At 34.9% G+C, this 15,277-nt stretch overlaps 3 protein-coding genes across 6 annotated transcripts; 1 reads left to right on the forward strand and 2 right to left on the reverse strand.

Moving 5' to 3' along the window:
* Positions 1–661: 661 nt before the first annotated feature.
* On the reverse strand, positions 662–3,197 carry LOC142240290 (fatty-acid amide hydrolase 2-like). 3 transcript variants are annotated; one of them, XM_075311986.1, is made up of 7 exons: positions 2,967–3,197; positions 2,778–2,907; positions 2,685–2,723; positions 2,406–2,623; positions 1,605–1,925; positions 1,164–1,553; positions 662–1,105 (listed from the first exon to the last, which is right to left on the reverse strand). In XM_075311986.1, the coding sequence occupies exons 1-7, from the start codon at positions 3,138–3,140 to the stop codon at positions 806–808; spliced, it is 1,572 nt and encodes a 523-aa protein (XP_075168101.1). In that variant the 5' UTR covers positions 3,141–3,197; the 3' UTR covers positions 662–805. The 3 variants fall into 3 exon arrangements, with proteins under 3 accessions (XP_075168101.1, XP_075168099.1, XP_075168100.1); XM_075311984.1 differs by having other exon boundaries at positions 2,685–2,907; positions 2,967–3,196; XM_075311985.1 differs by having other exon boundaries at positions 1,635–1,925; positions 2,685–2,907; positions 2,967–3,195.
* A 775-nt stretch (positions 3,198–3,972) lies between these two features.
* Positions 3,973–8,378, forward strand: l(2)09851 (WD repeat-containing protein 1 l(2)09851). Its single transcript, XM_075312513.1, has 2 exons — positions 3,973–4,793; positions 7,674–8,378. The coding sequence occupies exons 1-2, from the start codon at positions 4,057–4,059 to the stop codon at positions 8,305–8,307; spliced, it is 1,371 nt and encodes a 456-aa protein (XP_075168628.1). The 5' UTR covers positions 3,973–4,056; the 3' UTR covers positions 8,308–8,378.
* Pms2 (mismatch repair endonuclease PMS2) lies at positions 8,229–13,423 on the reverse strand. Of its 2 annotated transcripts, XM_075312512.1 has the most exons (8): positions 12,467–12,740; positions 12,169–12,402; positions 11,507–11,666; positions 10,735–11,441; positions 9,379–10,627; positions 9,067–9,317; positions 8,372–8,474; positions 8,229–8,303 (listed from the first exon to the last, which is right to left on the reverse strand). In XM_075312512.1, the coding sequence occupies exons 3-7, from the start codon at positions 11,508–11,510 to the stop codon at positions 8,391–8,393; spliced, it is 2,295 nt and encodes a 764-aa protein (XP_075168627.1). In that variant the 5' UTR covers positions 11,511–11,666; positions 12,169–12,402; positions 12,467–12,740; the 3' UTR covers positions 8,229–8,303; positions 8,372–8,390. The 2 variants fall into 2 exon arrangements, with proteins under 2 accessions (XP_075168627.1, XP_075168626.1); XM_075312511.1 differs by lacking the exons at positions 12,169–12,402; positions 12,467–12,740 and adding an exon at positions 13,225–13,423.
* Positions 13,424–15,277: the final 1,854 nt, after the last annotated feature.

A 15,277-nucleotide genomic window follows, 5' to 3' on the forward strand; every position in this document is an offset into this window, starting at 1 on the left:
AACCAAAACTATTATGAAAAAAAAATAGCATTGAATATTAGTTACCAGTAATTGTAACACTGACTGTGAACTCCATATACACAGACAGCCATGCGGGCATATTTACCACATAGTATGAACATGTAATACTTGGCGCCTTCTTAAGAATCTTTTGACCCTTTTTTATGGTTCCTTCAAAGAGAGCTCGGGGATATATCATGCATATAATGGCTTCCCTACGCGAAATTGATATACCTCGTGATATACCTAATCGCCAGTTCCAGTTCTGGTCAAAACGTATTGAAGGGAACATGACGAGATTTAATTTAATTTTTACACGAATTTGAATTATTCCAAAGGACACGTCCTGAACTACCCCATAAGCAAGTCCTCATGTACCAGTGTGGGATCTACTCCTGGGAACTTATGTAGATAAAGCATTAGTCGATAGCATTTTGTTATATTGGTAGTACATCATAATAATCCCTGTCTATCTGATATTTTAAGCCGAATAATTTTATTTCCATTTGTACCATATACTGGGCTATCCAAATAGAAGGATAATATATGGTTCTTTCTGTGAAAAAAGCTATGATAAAAATTTGCAAGGCTAATAGCAAACGGAGCAGACGTATTCCTTATGATTCCTTCTATGAGGTTGCATTGAAAGGCCACAAAGAAATTGTGTTTTTCGCCTTTAAATCTTGATTTGTATTGCACATTTATTAAAAAACAAAAACGGAATGTTTGGGCAGTAAAGACATTTGTACGAGTATAAATTGTAAATATTTTTGTATAAAATTGATTAAGTAAAATTTAGGAATTTCTATTTCTGCTTCTTGGAAAGTTCGTGTTTGACAGGTGGTATCCAGCCGCCGAATGCCTCTTCCAGAGCACCAGCAATTTGAATACATAATTTATCTTTATATGGGGCGGCTACTATTTGAAAACCAACTGGTAGACCTTGACTGTCCAGTCCCATGGGAACATGTGTTGATGGTAGCCCCAGAATATTAAATATCAATGAGTAATCTACAGCCCATTGTGCCAAAGCAGAAGTGTGGTGATGTACAGCGGGAACGGGAAATGTGGGGAAAAAGAGGACACCATCATTACCAAGCAAAGACTAAAAAAATATAATTCAATGAGTATAGATTGAGTAGCATGTAGCATGTTTTCCATACAATTATTTCCTTCTTCAGCTCTTCTCCCTTGGTTTTGTACTCCATCAATTTATCTTCAGATCCCATAAAAGCTCTGGTTCGCCTCATGAGTTCAAATGCTAAACCTTCCTTCGTATATTCCGAACATTTCCATACACACTTTGTCAGCTCAAATAGTAATTTTGTAAGAGTGATATCTTCGGCCATGAGGTAAGGTAATTTTTTCAACCGAGAAAGGCCACTAAATCCTATTTCAGACGAGTTTTCGAGTCCTTTTATACTCGCTAACTTGGTAGCGAGTCCTAACTGGTTAAGACATTTAACAGCTTTTAAAATAGCAATTTGCATGTCTGCCGTAGGGCTGTGGTGCAAAAAACCATTTAAACCGGTAAATCCAAGCATGTAATATATCTAAAAAAATGTCAGTGGTTAAGATGCGTTTAGTTTTATAGAATCTAGTACCGTAATACCACATATTCCCAACATATTAACCTTTATTTGTTTGGTATCAACAGGCGATGCAAAGTCTAATTTGATAGAATTTTCTCCAGCCATAACGTGTAAAATTAGACTTAAATCCGAAGCAAATCTAGTCATAACTCCTGGTTGTAAATATTGAGAACAATCGGGCTCTTCTGACGATGGAAATATATTAGTAATGGGTATTAAACCTCCTGTGGGTTTATGACCAAATATTCCGTTAAAGAGACTAGGAATGCGTATAGATCCGGCAATATCCGAGCCAATACCAAACAAGCTACAACCGCTGCCATTAAGTGCTCCCTGAAAGGAAATGTGAAGAACATTTAGAAAATCAAAGATAAAGTTATTATCACCCTTCTTTCCTGCTGTATTGGAATACTCAGGAATACGGAAAGAATTATTAAAAGATTTAATAGGAAATTGGATAGTTCATCCGTTTAGTTGGATTAATGATATATATAACGCTAACAAAATGGGTCGAAATAAAATCATAAAACTAGTGCGACAATCGATGATCTGTTTTTCTGAAGTAAAAGGTGCAGAACCGAGTTCGTCCTCGCAAAATTGCAGGCAAGGTAGTTACTGCAAATAATTGACATTGAATGTAGATAAAATGATACAACAAAGTTTTTAATAGGGATATCTTGTACCTATTTTACAGATTTCTCTCCTCACGAATTAAGAAAAGAATTGTCAACGCTAATCAAGGTTTTACATGTATTCATAATTTTCACAATTATTTCTATGGAATAAGGGCTGAAGCTTAATAATTTTTCTTACTTCGCCACCAGATGATCCACCGCTACTCCTCCGGAAATCGTAGGGATTAAGGCACTTGCCATTTGAATATGATATCGTCTCAATGCTAAAGCAATACTCAGGATTTGATGAAACTAGCAAAGGTATAGCTCCTGCTAAACGCAAATTTTCCACGGCCTCATTTTCTGTTTTCGTCTTTAGTCCTTTACGCTGCAGGCTACCAACTACAAAAGACATACCTAATGTTCCAAAGAAAAGATTAATGTACGACATTATTGAAAGAAATTTCTTACTCCTTACCTTTTACTCCCACAGCTTCTTTAACGGTAAAAGGCACTCCTAGAAGAGGATAGCGTTTGTACAAGTGCGACAATTGGCTGTTAGAACATTTACCTAAAATGTCATCAGCCCTCCTGGCTTCCGTCATTGCGTCTTCGAAGCGTTCTTCAACAACTGCATTAATACGCGGATTTACTTCTTTTATGCGATCAATATAAGCTTGCACAAGTTGCTGGGAAGTTAACTGCCAGATCCAAAAGTCCAAATAGAATATGTATTGACACAGTTATACGATTCACTCACCTTTCGAGCCCTCATATAATTAACAATTTGAACTAATGGCAAAAGTAAAATTTTATTTTTAATTGGAGCTATTTGATCTTTATTATTGCGTGGTAAGAGCACTATTAAAATTGGATATATAAAATTGTAAACAAGTTTTATAATAAATTGAAGGAATCTCAGTAAAAACTCCATATTTTTGGAGGTGGTAACAAATATTGTATTTTCCAATTGTTTACAAGATAAAACATAGACAAAGAAAATGTATAGACGTCTTATGTCAATTCACAATGATTTTGTTTATTTGCAGTGCACCATAGATGAAGAAAATGTATAGACGTCTTTTGACAATTCATCATGGTTTGGGCATAGACCAATTAAAATAGAGACATACCTTGATAATTCACCATGGTTTTGTTTATTTGCAGTTCTAGAACAAGAATAAATACATGACTTGGTATCCAATACGAACGACGCCAATTCCAACTTTGAAGAAAATTCGAAATTTTACTCTCACAAACTGAGAAGCAAGTGGTGAAAGTTAATATGGGAACTAATTTTTTTTTTTTTTTTGAGAATGTCTGTTTTATTAGAAAATTAAAACAAAATAAGGGCGACGACACGAAGTATGAAGCATGGTTGGATTTATGTATGGTCTCAAAATACACAACACAACAAAGACCAAACATAACGTCAAGTGACTCAATTTCTTTTTGGAAAACGAGAATTACCGTACAAATCAGTCAATTTGCATTACAAAAAATGTGTGGATGTATAGAATTTTATATGCTTTTACAATAGTTGGTGTTTCATCAAGAAAACAAAGGAGAGAACACAAATTAAAGCCAAATTAAAAAATCATTCAATTGCAGACAAAAAAGAGCCATCTATGGTGTGCAGGCAAACTACAGCGCTTGTGAATTCACTTTCGTTGTCTATGCCTTCCTTGGACTATGGTGCAATGACTGCGCACTGCAAAACAAAATCATTGTGAATTGTCATAAGACGTCTATACATTTTCTTGGTCTATGCTATCGATAGTGACACAAAAAAGTAAATATCGCTGTACCACGTGCGTCAAAAAACAATTGTTCAAAATAAAAATTTCAAAATGGATAATGAAGACTTAGACATGGAAGTGGTGGAGCCAGAGGATGCCGAGAGCGACGACAATGATGGAATTGGAGATGAGAATATGGAAGGAACAAACGAGAAGGTTTATTTGCCGGGTAAACCACTCCAAGCAGATGAAGAGTTGGTGTGCGACGAAACCGCCTACATAATGTTGCACCAGGCATCTACGGGCGCACCATGTTTAAGTTTTGACATTATTCGAGATGAACTTGGTGTTGACCGTGAAGAGTATCCACTAACAGCTTATATGATCGCTGGAACACAGGCTGCTCGAACGCATGTCAACAATTTGATTGTAATGAAAATGCATAACCTGCACAAAACTCAAGCAACTACAGATGAAAACGAGTACGCCGAAGATGATGAGTTGGAAGATGACCAGGACGACGTCGCGGAGGATACCGGAGAATTGAAGAAACCGCAAATGAGTTGCGCTTTAATAAAGCATCAAGGTTGCGTTAATCGCGTGCGGTCACGACGTTTGGGAAATTCGGTATTTGCTGCCTCTTGGAGCGAATTGGGTCACGTTAATGTATGGAACCTATCAAAGCAATTGCAGGCTGTTGAAGACACCCAGCTTCTGAAATTATACGAACGCGAGGTTGCCAATACCCCTTTTAAACCAATTTATACATTTGGTGGTCATCAACAGGAAGGATTTGGTATTGACTGGAGCCCAATTGCCGACGGCGTTCTTGCTACTGGAGATTGCAAGTAAGCGTTCAAGAAATAATACTAATAACTAATAGCAAATGTCTGTCGTTTTTTTTATTGGAAAGAGTTTGGGTTATTATGACATGAGGCACTCGCCAGTCTAGATAAAAGGGAATTGCAGTACCAATCCTATGACGAGGGTTCTATAACCGAAATAATCCGAACTGTTCCTCCCTATATTTATTTTTTTGTTTTTTTCTATAATTTCACATACAAAAGATTACAATCTCATAAATACAGTATGTGATTCAAGATGATTAAACAAAATATTTAGGATATCATAAAACGAAATAAGGATTAATAACATATAATTAGACATAAAAAGAAAAACATAATATAAAATTAGGGCGAAAATAGTTTAACATATCTTCATTATTCGCTATTAAATGAAATACTTTAGGGATCTAGCTATGTCAAGATTAAATTCATTAGGTGAAATGAAACTTTTTTTTTTCCAAAATCATAGAAAACTTGAAATGAAATTTTTGACTTAACCCTAGCTTAGGCACCAATGTTTTTCTACATTATCTGCCACTATTTACATATGTAAATATTTTGTTTCCTTTGTTATTTTTAACTTTTTTTTTGCATTCTGATATTCGCTACAGAAAAAATATTGTTGTTTTTGAACATTATCTGTTCGACATTATTGAAATCGGTTCAGAGTTAGATATAGTTCCCATATATATATACACCCATATTACCACAGACGCCAAAGTTTTGCTCCGATCTACGTGAAATTTTGCACAGAGAGTAGAATTAATATTCTTACTATGCTTGCCAAATTTGGTTGAAATCGGTTCAGATTTAGATATAGCTCCCATGTATATCTTTAGTCCGATTTATACACATATGACCACAGAGGCCAAATTTTACTCCGATTTACATGAGAATGAAATGGGGGAATGTCATATAGAAAACGACGGTGAACTATCTGAATTAGACAGGTAGCAATTTTTGTTTAGTAAAAACGGATTTAAATTGCATAAAGATCCTCAATGGAGCGAAAACATGAAATTTTTCGTGAATCTTGTTTTAACGGCTCTAAACCAATTACAAAAAACAAATTGAGCATTGTAGACACATTATCGATGAACCTATACAATCGTTTGCTATTTGGTGATGAAGGTGATAGAGGATATTCAAAAGTAAAAATCGCTTGCTACAAGGCGAAAATCTGGACAATGTAAAAAACCAGTCTGCAAATGCTACAGTTGCCCAAAATATATATTTTAAGTTTTTATTTCCCCTTCTTTTATTTGTATTATTTTCATATGAAATTATTCAAAACAAATCAACTAAAAGTATGTTAAATCACAATATTTACTTATGTACAAAAAAATGTATTGAAAAATTGCTATATTATAAAAAATATTGCTAAATTTGTACATATTATGAAAGAGCACGAAAAATTAGCCGCTGAGTCCAAATTTCATAAAAATTGGATAAATATTATTGAAATGGCAAGAGTGTCAAAAATGAAATATTTACATTTGTATATAGTGCCAAAGCTAGGGTTAAAACATGCGATGTTTTTATACCCATCACCATAAAATGGTGATGAGGGTATAATAAGTTTGTCATTCCGTTTGTAACACATCGAAATATCGATTTCCGACTACATAAAGTATATATATTCTTGATCAGGGAGAAATTCTAAGACGATGTAATCATGTCCGTCTGGCTGTCTGTCTGTTGTAAGCACGCTACAGTCTTCAATAATGAAGCAAACGTGCTGAAATTTTGCACAAACTCATCTTTTGTCTGCAGGCAGGTCAAGTTCGAAGATGGGCTATATCGGTCCAGGTCCCATTATAAACCGACCTCCCGATTTGGGATCTTGGGCTTATAGAAATCGTAGTTTTTATCCAATTTGCCTGAAATTGGAAATCTAGAGGTACTTTCGGACCATAAAGATGTGTGCCGAAAACTGTGAGTATCGGTCCATGTTTTAGTATAGACCCCATAAGAACGATCTCCCGATTTAACTCCTTGGGTTTCTATAAACCGTAGTGTTTATCCAATTTGCCTGAAATTGTAAATATTCTGGTATTTTAGGCTCACACAAATGGGTATCGGATTTAGTTTTTATCGGTCCATTTGGTAAGGCCTCCATATAGACCGATTTCACTTCTTGGAGGTATGGAAGGCGCACTGATCATGAAAATTGCTTGAAACTTAATGTAAAATTAAGATTTCAAATCAAGACGTTATTTTATAATTTTCGTGCACACTTACAAGAGATATTAATGATTTAAAACTCACACAAAAAAATGTTTCTTATAAATCCAGAATCTGATAGTCTTCATAGGTAAAATCTTTAAATTTATCTTCGGGAAGTGTACTGGTTGAACTGCTCTGCTTGATCTGTCATCAAACCCCCCTGAAATTTCAAGGAAACCCTAATATTTGATTCATGGTGGTGGATATTTAAGATTCGGCCCGGCCGAACTTACTGCTGTATATATTTGTTTTTATTCAAGTTGGTAACAACATAATAGGGATAAAAACGCTTTGGAATAGTGATTTTTTCTCATATGGACACACAAAAAATATGTTTCTGATTCAATCACGAAATTAACTGATCCAATTCATTTTTTAATTGGAATGTCTTCAATCACAGAAATGATAGTATCAATTAAAAAATTAATTGACAGCCAATTAAAAAATTAATTGATACTATTAATTTGTGTGATTGATTTTTATTTCAATTAAAAAATTTGTTGAATCAATTAAATTAATTGAATATTTAAAAAAAAATCTTAATTAAGATTTTAATTGGAAAAAATTTCGTAAAATTTTTTTGTGTATATACCGAGATCTCTATCTGAGGCAAAAACATACGCATTTTATTGAAAAATTACTATTCTTTCTATTTAGACGTGATATACATATATGGTCTCCTCTTGAGGACGGTACCTGGAAAGTCGATCAACGACCATTGGTCGGTCATACAGCATCTGTAGAAGATTTGCAATGGAGCCCCAATGAACGAAGTGTATTAGCATCGTGTTCAGTTGATAAATCAATACGAATATGGGATGTTCGAGCCTCTCCCCAGAAAGCTTGTATGCTAACATGTGATGATGCCCACCAGAGTGATATCAATGTGATATCCTGGAATCGTACTGAACCCTTTATTGCTAGTGGCGGAGATGACGGGTTCCTACACATATGGGACTTAAGACAGTTCCAAACTAAACAACCTATTGCTACATTTAAACATCATACAGATCATATAACAACACTAGAATGGAATCCTAAAGAATCAACAGTACTAGCTTCCGGGGGAGATGATGACCAAATTGCACTCTGGGATTTGGCTGTAGAGAAGGACACGGACCAAGAATCCAATGAATGCGACGAAGACCTAAATAAGCTACCACCGCAACTTTTATTCATCCACCAAGGCCAAAAGGAAATAAAAGAACTACATTGGCATCCACAATTACCGGGAGTCGTTTTATCTACAGCACATAGCGGTTTTAATATCTTCCGTACAATAAGTGTCTAAAAGAAGACTTGCAAAGTACATTGTAAATATACGAATCCAATACAAATTTAAAATATAACTTTACCTTTAAATATTCTGGTTGTTTAATGTTGGTCTTTGTCATCATCATTTGTTAACATTGCATAATTTATAAGATGTCGCATTGTTGGGCGTCCATGTGGACAATTCTACAGTAAGGAAAAAAAGAAAATAAATCACTAATTATTTGAGTGCGAGAGATAACGATCGTGTTTGCGAATTAATATCTTTTAAACTCGGTTGCACTAAAACTAGGGATAACTAGGGATATTATAACAACAAAAAACTTTGATCAAAAACTTAAATATTTCTCGAGTGAAGTCATAACTGCTAACAACAATTTTTAAAAGCAGGAATATACAAAAAAAATAGTTTTGGCTCTTGAAAATAGCATTTTAAAACCTAAACATTTTGCGATTTGTTCGAACTACTTTTTTCGGTAGAAACTGGTATTGATCTCAAGAACCTTTGTATGTAAGGTGGATCACAACTTCATGTATATTAAAAAAAATCGCAAACAAATTTTTGATTTCTGTAACCTTGTTTCTAAACAGTTTTGCCTTACACTTTCAGCCACTTCGCACGAATTTAACAATAATAATGAGATCCATATCATTGTGTTCAAAATAGAATCGGGCTGCACATATTGATTTGAGAGAAGTTTCCCCTCGTACCTTGTTCCAAGTTTTACTACATTTTACTTCTAATAATAACCAATTTAATTTAAAACATTGAAATTACCCATGGTTGATCTATTTCGCCCATGTGTTTCACTAATACTTCCATTGTTGTTTTCTTCAATGCTTGGCCTATCATAACTGACTTTCGACAAGCTCGGGAAGCGAACATTGCTCTTATGCGGGACGGTCGGCAAATTGTCCCTTCTGGGGCATCTTGTAGCATGAATATTAATTCATCTATATCCTCCTTTCCGAATTCCCAATTTCTGCTAAACGGTTTACCCAATAAACGAACTTTTTTTGTGGGTTGGGCTGCAAAGGAAAATGATTTATAAGACATAATACATGTTATGTTGGCCAATTTGAATATTACCGTATTGATTAATTTCGAACTTAAAACCATTTTTCTCAAATACAGATAAGTGATCAATTAAAACCATCTCGTTAACTGCTGTCAAATCAAGTGCTTGGGGTATAGTCAGAGGTTGATGTTGTAATGCAGTAATTTTTTGCAGGGTTTCGAAGTTGTATTTCTCGTCCGTAGCATGTTGGTCGACAATGAAAAGATCAGTTTCAAGTTTTGTTATAATAAAACCAAGATTGAATTGACCCAAGATTTCCATCTGTGCAAAATGCGATTTGTTAATCTCTTTTTGAAGTTCTTCCTCAGCCGATTTGTTCTGGTTGGGATTGATTTCACTTTTAAAACGCAATCGTTCAATTTTACTTTTTTGCCGATTTTCAATCATTTTAACTTCAGCTCTTAGTAATGATTCTATTTCGGTTATTGAAGTTTTCATTTCATTGCATGTTATCTTTGGGAAATCGTCGTCAGAATCGCTTTTATCTAGCTCAACTATTTTTTCGTTTTCTGTATTTATTTCCTCATCTTGGAGTTTTATTTGCTCGTTAGTATCCAGTACATCGTGTCCAAGAAGCCCTTCTTTGCAAACCTCCAATTTTGTGACGGTTTTCGACCCGATGTTATAGATTCCGGTAGCAGTGTTTTCTAGAGCATAACTTGAACTTTCCTTATTAATATGGGAAGTTGCGTCGTCATCATCAGAATCTGATTTATAACTATATGATTCATCCACTTTTCTTGGTGGCTCTTCCCTTTCTAAGTATTCTTGTATTTTTTGCATTTTTAACGTTCTTGTCGCTATTTCATCTGCACACTTCCTTTTATTTGTTTTAATAATTGATGTTGCTCCCTCTGTATCGCCTGTACATTTCCATTGAGATAGTACCTCATAAAATTTTTGTGTGGAGGGAGTAGGAACGTCATCCTCAATTTCTTCAGAGCCACGATTCCCAGTTGATTCATTCTCAACCACATTAGCAATCGCAATATTTTTGTTCTCAACATTTTCGCTTTTTATCATTAAACTAGTGATTGTGGTATTTTGCATTTTGTATGTCGATGGAATGTTGCCAAAAGTGCCTATCAACGCCTTCGTTATTAAGGCTAGTAAAAGTTTTTCGTTATTTAAATTGAGTTGCCTTTTATCGGGAGTCAAATTTACATCAACTGTTTCCCGATTTGTTACAATGTTGAGGCAGACGAATGGAAATTGATGTGAATTATAGCGGTGATAAATTTCGTTAACCACTTTGGATATCTGAAAATGGAATGAATATTCGATATGGGATTATATTTATGTAATCCCTATAGTATTTGCCAAAGAACAAATCTTATAGACTGAAAACATATCCGACAAATACATACTTTTTTTGGGTCACAGGGCCTTGAATTCACATAAAAGAATTGCCTGTCCTTAGATGAACGTCCGCTGCCATGACAACAGCTGGATATATAACCTTCCAGTTTAGAGTTTAATATTTGCTTAATGTCTTCCTCCTTGAGCCGAATCGTGTTATCACCTAGTTCGTCTCGTAACTCTTGCATGAGCACATCCACCTCTTTTAGTTCCCCACTACTTTTATGCAATGGAGATTTTAGTTCTAAAAGATCACTAACTTGTCGGCTTCCAAAAATGGCACCTATATTAGAGAGTACATCATGGGAGCCATGCGATTGTAATATAACTGTCTTGTTTCCTTTGGCAGTTTGGTTGGTACATTTGATTCGCACTTTGGTAGACACCAAACAATAAGCTTGCAGAATTTGACACATATTATTGAACTCCTTTTTAACGTTTTTAACAAAGGATCTTCGACGAACTGGCAGATTTTCAAATATATTCGACAGTGTAACAGTTGTACCAACTGATCTAGCACAAGGTTGACGTTGAATTATTTTTCCTTCGTGGTCCATTTCAATTCTTGTGGCCACTTCTACCCCGGCACTTCGTGTAGTTATTGACATTTTCGCCAAGGCACAAAGCGAAGATAAGGCCTCTCCACGGAAACCAAACGTGGCTACTGATTGCAAGTCCACGAATTCTCTAAGTTTAGATGTATGATACTTGGCGGCTGAAAGGAATTACACAAAACATAACATGAAAATGAACTAAACACATTCCGACAAGTTAATATACTCATTCCTTCCAAATTGTGCTCCTCTACGCCGCTGCCATTGTCACTCACTTCAATCGATTCCAAACCCTGCTCAATTAACTTTATATCGATAGATGTTGCCCCAGCATCTAGGGAATTTTCCACTAGTTCCTTTACTGCTACAGCAAGACTAAGAACAACCTGTTAATTTAATTTATTTTTATTATTTATTCATTCAGTCTTTTAGGCCAAATCAAGTAATTACAATGTACTACCATAGATCATAGACAAAAAAGAAAAGATGAGGAAGATGAGGAAAATGATGAAGAAAAAAATGTGTCACAACTAAAGGTGGGTATTAAGTTCGACTTTTTTCACTAAAGTGAAAACTAAAACAGTAAAAAAAGGCATAAAATTATACATATTTGTTGCAGATTTTATTATAACTTGATGGGGAATAGCCCAAAGCAAGTTTTCAAAAAGTTTGTATTCCTTAAAAAGTATTATTAGAGAAAAGTAATCGTGAAAAAATGGCGATTTTAGCGGCTAAACTCGAACTTAATACTCACCTTAAAGAGGGAAATGCCAACAATTGCAGTAAAAAAAAATTATTAAACGAGGATGATGCAGTATGTTATTGACTGAAACAATGCAGTATCCTTATTAAAAACAATATATTATTTGAGGATATTATTAGCTCTACCTATAGAAGTCTGCTCCTCATCGGGAATATCTTTGAAATTTGAAAAACTTTTTTGCAGTAAATTTGCGTGGTACATCTTCTCAATAGTGACGGCGCGACATCCGACGAGTTCTGGATGTCGTATACGATTGTTCTTTCTCAGAAGCGCCGTCAAATTCAAAAAAAGTTGGCAGGGTATGTTCGGTTTTTGAGTTGAAATTTTCGAGGTTAAAGGTGTGTATTATTCGAGATGAGCTGCTAAAATCGTTATTTTTTCACGATTACTTTTCTTTAATAATCCATTTTAAGGAATACAAACCTAGTGAAAATTTGCATTGGGCTATTCCCCATCATTATTGGTGCTCGAACTTCGGGAGTGATAGTCAAAACAATACTCTCCGGTAGTGTTGCCGACAGAGATGGCAGGCTGAAATCAGGAAATCATATATTCCAAATAGGTGATGTCAATTTACAGGTGTCCGAACAAGTTGCAGCTGTTTTACGCCAGTCCGGGACACATGTGCGATTAGTTGTTGGGCGTGCGATAGAACATCCTTCACCACTTGGATTGAACTTAGAGCCTGTCGTTCCAGCGCGGGTTGGAAAGATATCTAATATCTACTGGGTATCCTGAAATATTTGGGGAAAGTTCCAATGTATCTACACCTCAAAAAACAACAGGAGACGAAAGATTTGTTTACAGGGGCGGAACTAAGCCTATTATTGATCTGATAGGAATTTTTTTTATGAACTATATCCATAAGCCTCTGGGGGGAGGGCTTAGCCCCCTCCACAAAAAAATTAGCCCCCCCCCCCTAGAATGTGAAAACCTATATATGATTTTCCATTATATATTTTTACTGTAGTATAGATAGGGGGTTAAAAATGTCTAGATACGGCAATGACTATATCCGTGTTATATGGCGAGGTGAGTGTATGCATAATAGATAGTTTATTATCTTTAACCAGCATTTTGTGTCCTGTTATTATCTGAGAGTCATATATTAAATATATATCCTCGAATTACTAGGAGACAACAGTATATTTGCAAAGTTTAATTTTATGTAAATAGCTCACCTGACCCGAACAGATTTTATGAACATTGTCCCGGCTAATTGATTTTATACTTTTGGACTCTTCACTTGTCGCTGGCACGGTTATTATTTCGTTGTCATCCATAATGGCAGAAATGATAAAATAATTAAAAACCTTTGTTTATTTTTCGCGCGCGCCGAATGATGTAAAGCAATAGAAGCGTTTCGATCAGCTGGTAGAATCAATAGCCAATCTTGTCATTTTACGTTCATAGTGTGAACTTCACACTATGCACAAAGATAATTGAGAAGAAGATGCAGTCTGGTCATAGCAAAACTGAAGCACCAGAGGACTCTGCCAACAAAATATCATAAAGTTTGCGTCTACGTGTCTCTCAAATGTACTGCCGTTTGTGTCGGAAAATATCATAACATTTGTGTTTTTCATAAATTTCTGAATAAAAACCCATAAAAGCAATACCAAAACGATTGTAGAAAATTAAAATAAAACGTATGTGTATTTTAAAGCAAATATTCATTATGGTTTTATGTGAATATTGCCGTTTTAAATTTATTCCTGTGCAAAGCTGCTTTAGAAAAAATTGACAAATAAAACAATTTTTTTCTCATTGCCCTCTACACCTTGACATTTGTTTTCTCTTTATAAGAGCACAATGCTTAATCTTGTTATACTCAATTATCTTTGCTATGCACGAAATCTTGGTTTTTTGAACGTCAAAAAATGTGATATCGAGGAGATTGTGAACGTAGTATCAATTTAATTTGTTGTCTGCCCAATAAACACAGGATGAGCGTTTTTCAAATGCAACAACTTTTCAGTTTGAGGGTAAAGGGCGGTATGTACCTCTAGCGAAATTTTCGGTAGCAAAAATTTATTTAAGTCTACAACAAAAAAACACAAATTTTAAACCAGCTAATCGCTTTTAAAAATTGTTAATATATGTTCCAAATATTCCTCAAATAAATTGTTTATTATTTACAGACCTTTTAAAACTTTTACGCACAAAATGATTGCAATAAATTAAATGTTTGCTGCCAAAATATGCTTTTGACAACCCTGTTATTTTCATTAGAGGTGCGTACCAGCTTACGAAATTGAACGCTACCGAAAATTTCGTTAGCATAAATATCCTGCCAGCATTTCAATGTTCCAATTCATCCTCATCGCTACCACAGACTCGTAAGTGACACTGCAACAATCGCCAACTGTGATAGTATTTTGCCATCACTATTCGCATGAAAGTATTTTGCCATCACTATTGTTACAAGAGCCATTTTATATTTTGTGAAACACCAAGCGCAACTGGCTTATTATAATTTATTTCAATAAAAACGAAAATAAAGTGCTGAAAACATAGTTATTACGCTTAAAATTGTGAAAAGTAAATTGGTGAACAACTTTTGACTTTCCAAGTGGAATAAAGTGATACTTTTTCAAATATTTTTCCAGACACGCTGCCTCCATTGGGAATAAAAGTACTGGCTGATAGACGCTACAACATTTAACTTACAACTTGTAACTCAACATCAATATCTTATTAATGCATAATAAAAATGTGTTAAATGTGATGTGATAGCCGTATAAATGTTATATTTATGAGAATTTATAAATGTTTCATAAAATTAATAAACATCTAAACAATCGTGTTTTACTTGACCACAATGATTCTTTTACAACTATCTTAAAATGCACTTTGTCTGATTGTTTGAAGGGGCTCTTATTGGCGTCCTTCTAAATGTATCCAGAAGGGCTCCTAATAATTGCACTCATGCGATACTTTTTTGTAGTAACTTGGCGTGGTACAACTTCTCAATAGTGACGGCGCTTTTCCGAGGAGTTTTGGATATCGTATACGACTGTTTTCGACGTAGTGGGGATTCTCTGAAGCGCCCCCAAGTTCAAAAAATGTTGGCAGGGTAGCAATGCATTTCTTATGGGAATGACATTTTTCGCTAGAGGTGCATACCGGCCTTAAATACAATTTTCAACATAAATTCAACTTGACTTGAAACAGCTCATCTTCAATAGATCTTCAAATTGTTTGCAAATTACTTCCAATTTACCAAAATGTTGA

Source organism: Haematobia irritans, chromosome 5, assembly GCF_050003625.1.
Source record: "Haematobia irritans isolate KBUSLIRL chromosome 5, ASM5000362v1, whole genome shotgun sequence".
NCBI lineage: Eukaryota > Metazoa > Arthropoda > Insecta > Diptera > Muscidae > Haematobia > Haematobia irritans.

What these genes read in the sequence shown, in the direction of transcription:
- LOC142240290 (XM_075311984.1), bottom strand. Translation starts at nt 3,140, where the DNA reads ATGGAGTTTTTACTGAGATTCCTTCAATTTATTATAAAACTTGTTTAC. An exon ending in GTGGATCATCTGGTGGCGAA is followed by an intron (nt 1,926 to 2,405) that starts GTAAGAAAAATT and finishes ATTTCCTTTCAG; the next exon opens with GGAGCACTTAATGGCAGCGG. An exon ending in AGCTGAAGAAGGAAATAATT is followed by an intron (nt 1,106 to 1,163) that starts GTATGGAAAACA and finishes ATATTTTTTTAG; the next exon opens with TCTTTGCTTGGTAATGATGG.
- Pms2 (XM_075312511.1), bottom strand. Translation starts at nt 13,326, where the DNA reads ATGGATGACAACGAAATAATAACCGTGCCAGCGACAAGTGAAGAGTCC. An exon ending in ATAAAATCTGTTCGGGTCAG is followed by an intron (nt 11,667 to 13,224) that starts GTGAGCTATTTA and finishes TTAAATTAACAG; the next exon opens with GTTGTTCTTAGTCTTGCTGT. An exon ending in GGCCCTGTGACCCAAAAAAA is followed by an intron (nt 10,628 to 10,734) that starts GTATGTATTTGT and finishes TTCCATTTTCAG; the next exon opens with ATATCCAAAGTGGTTAACGA.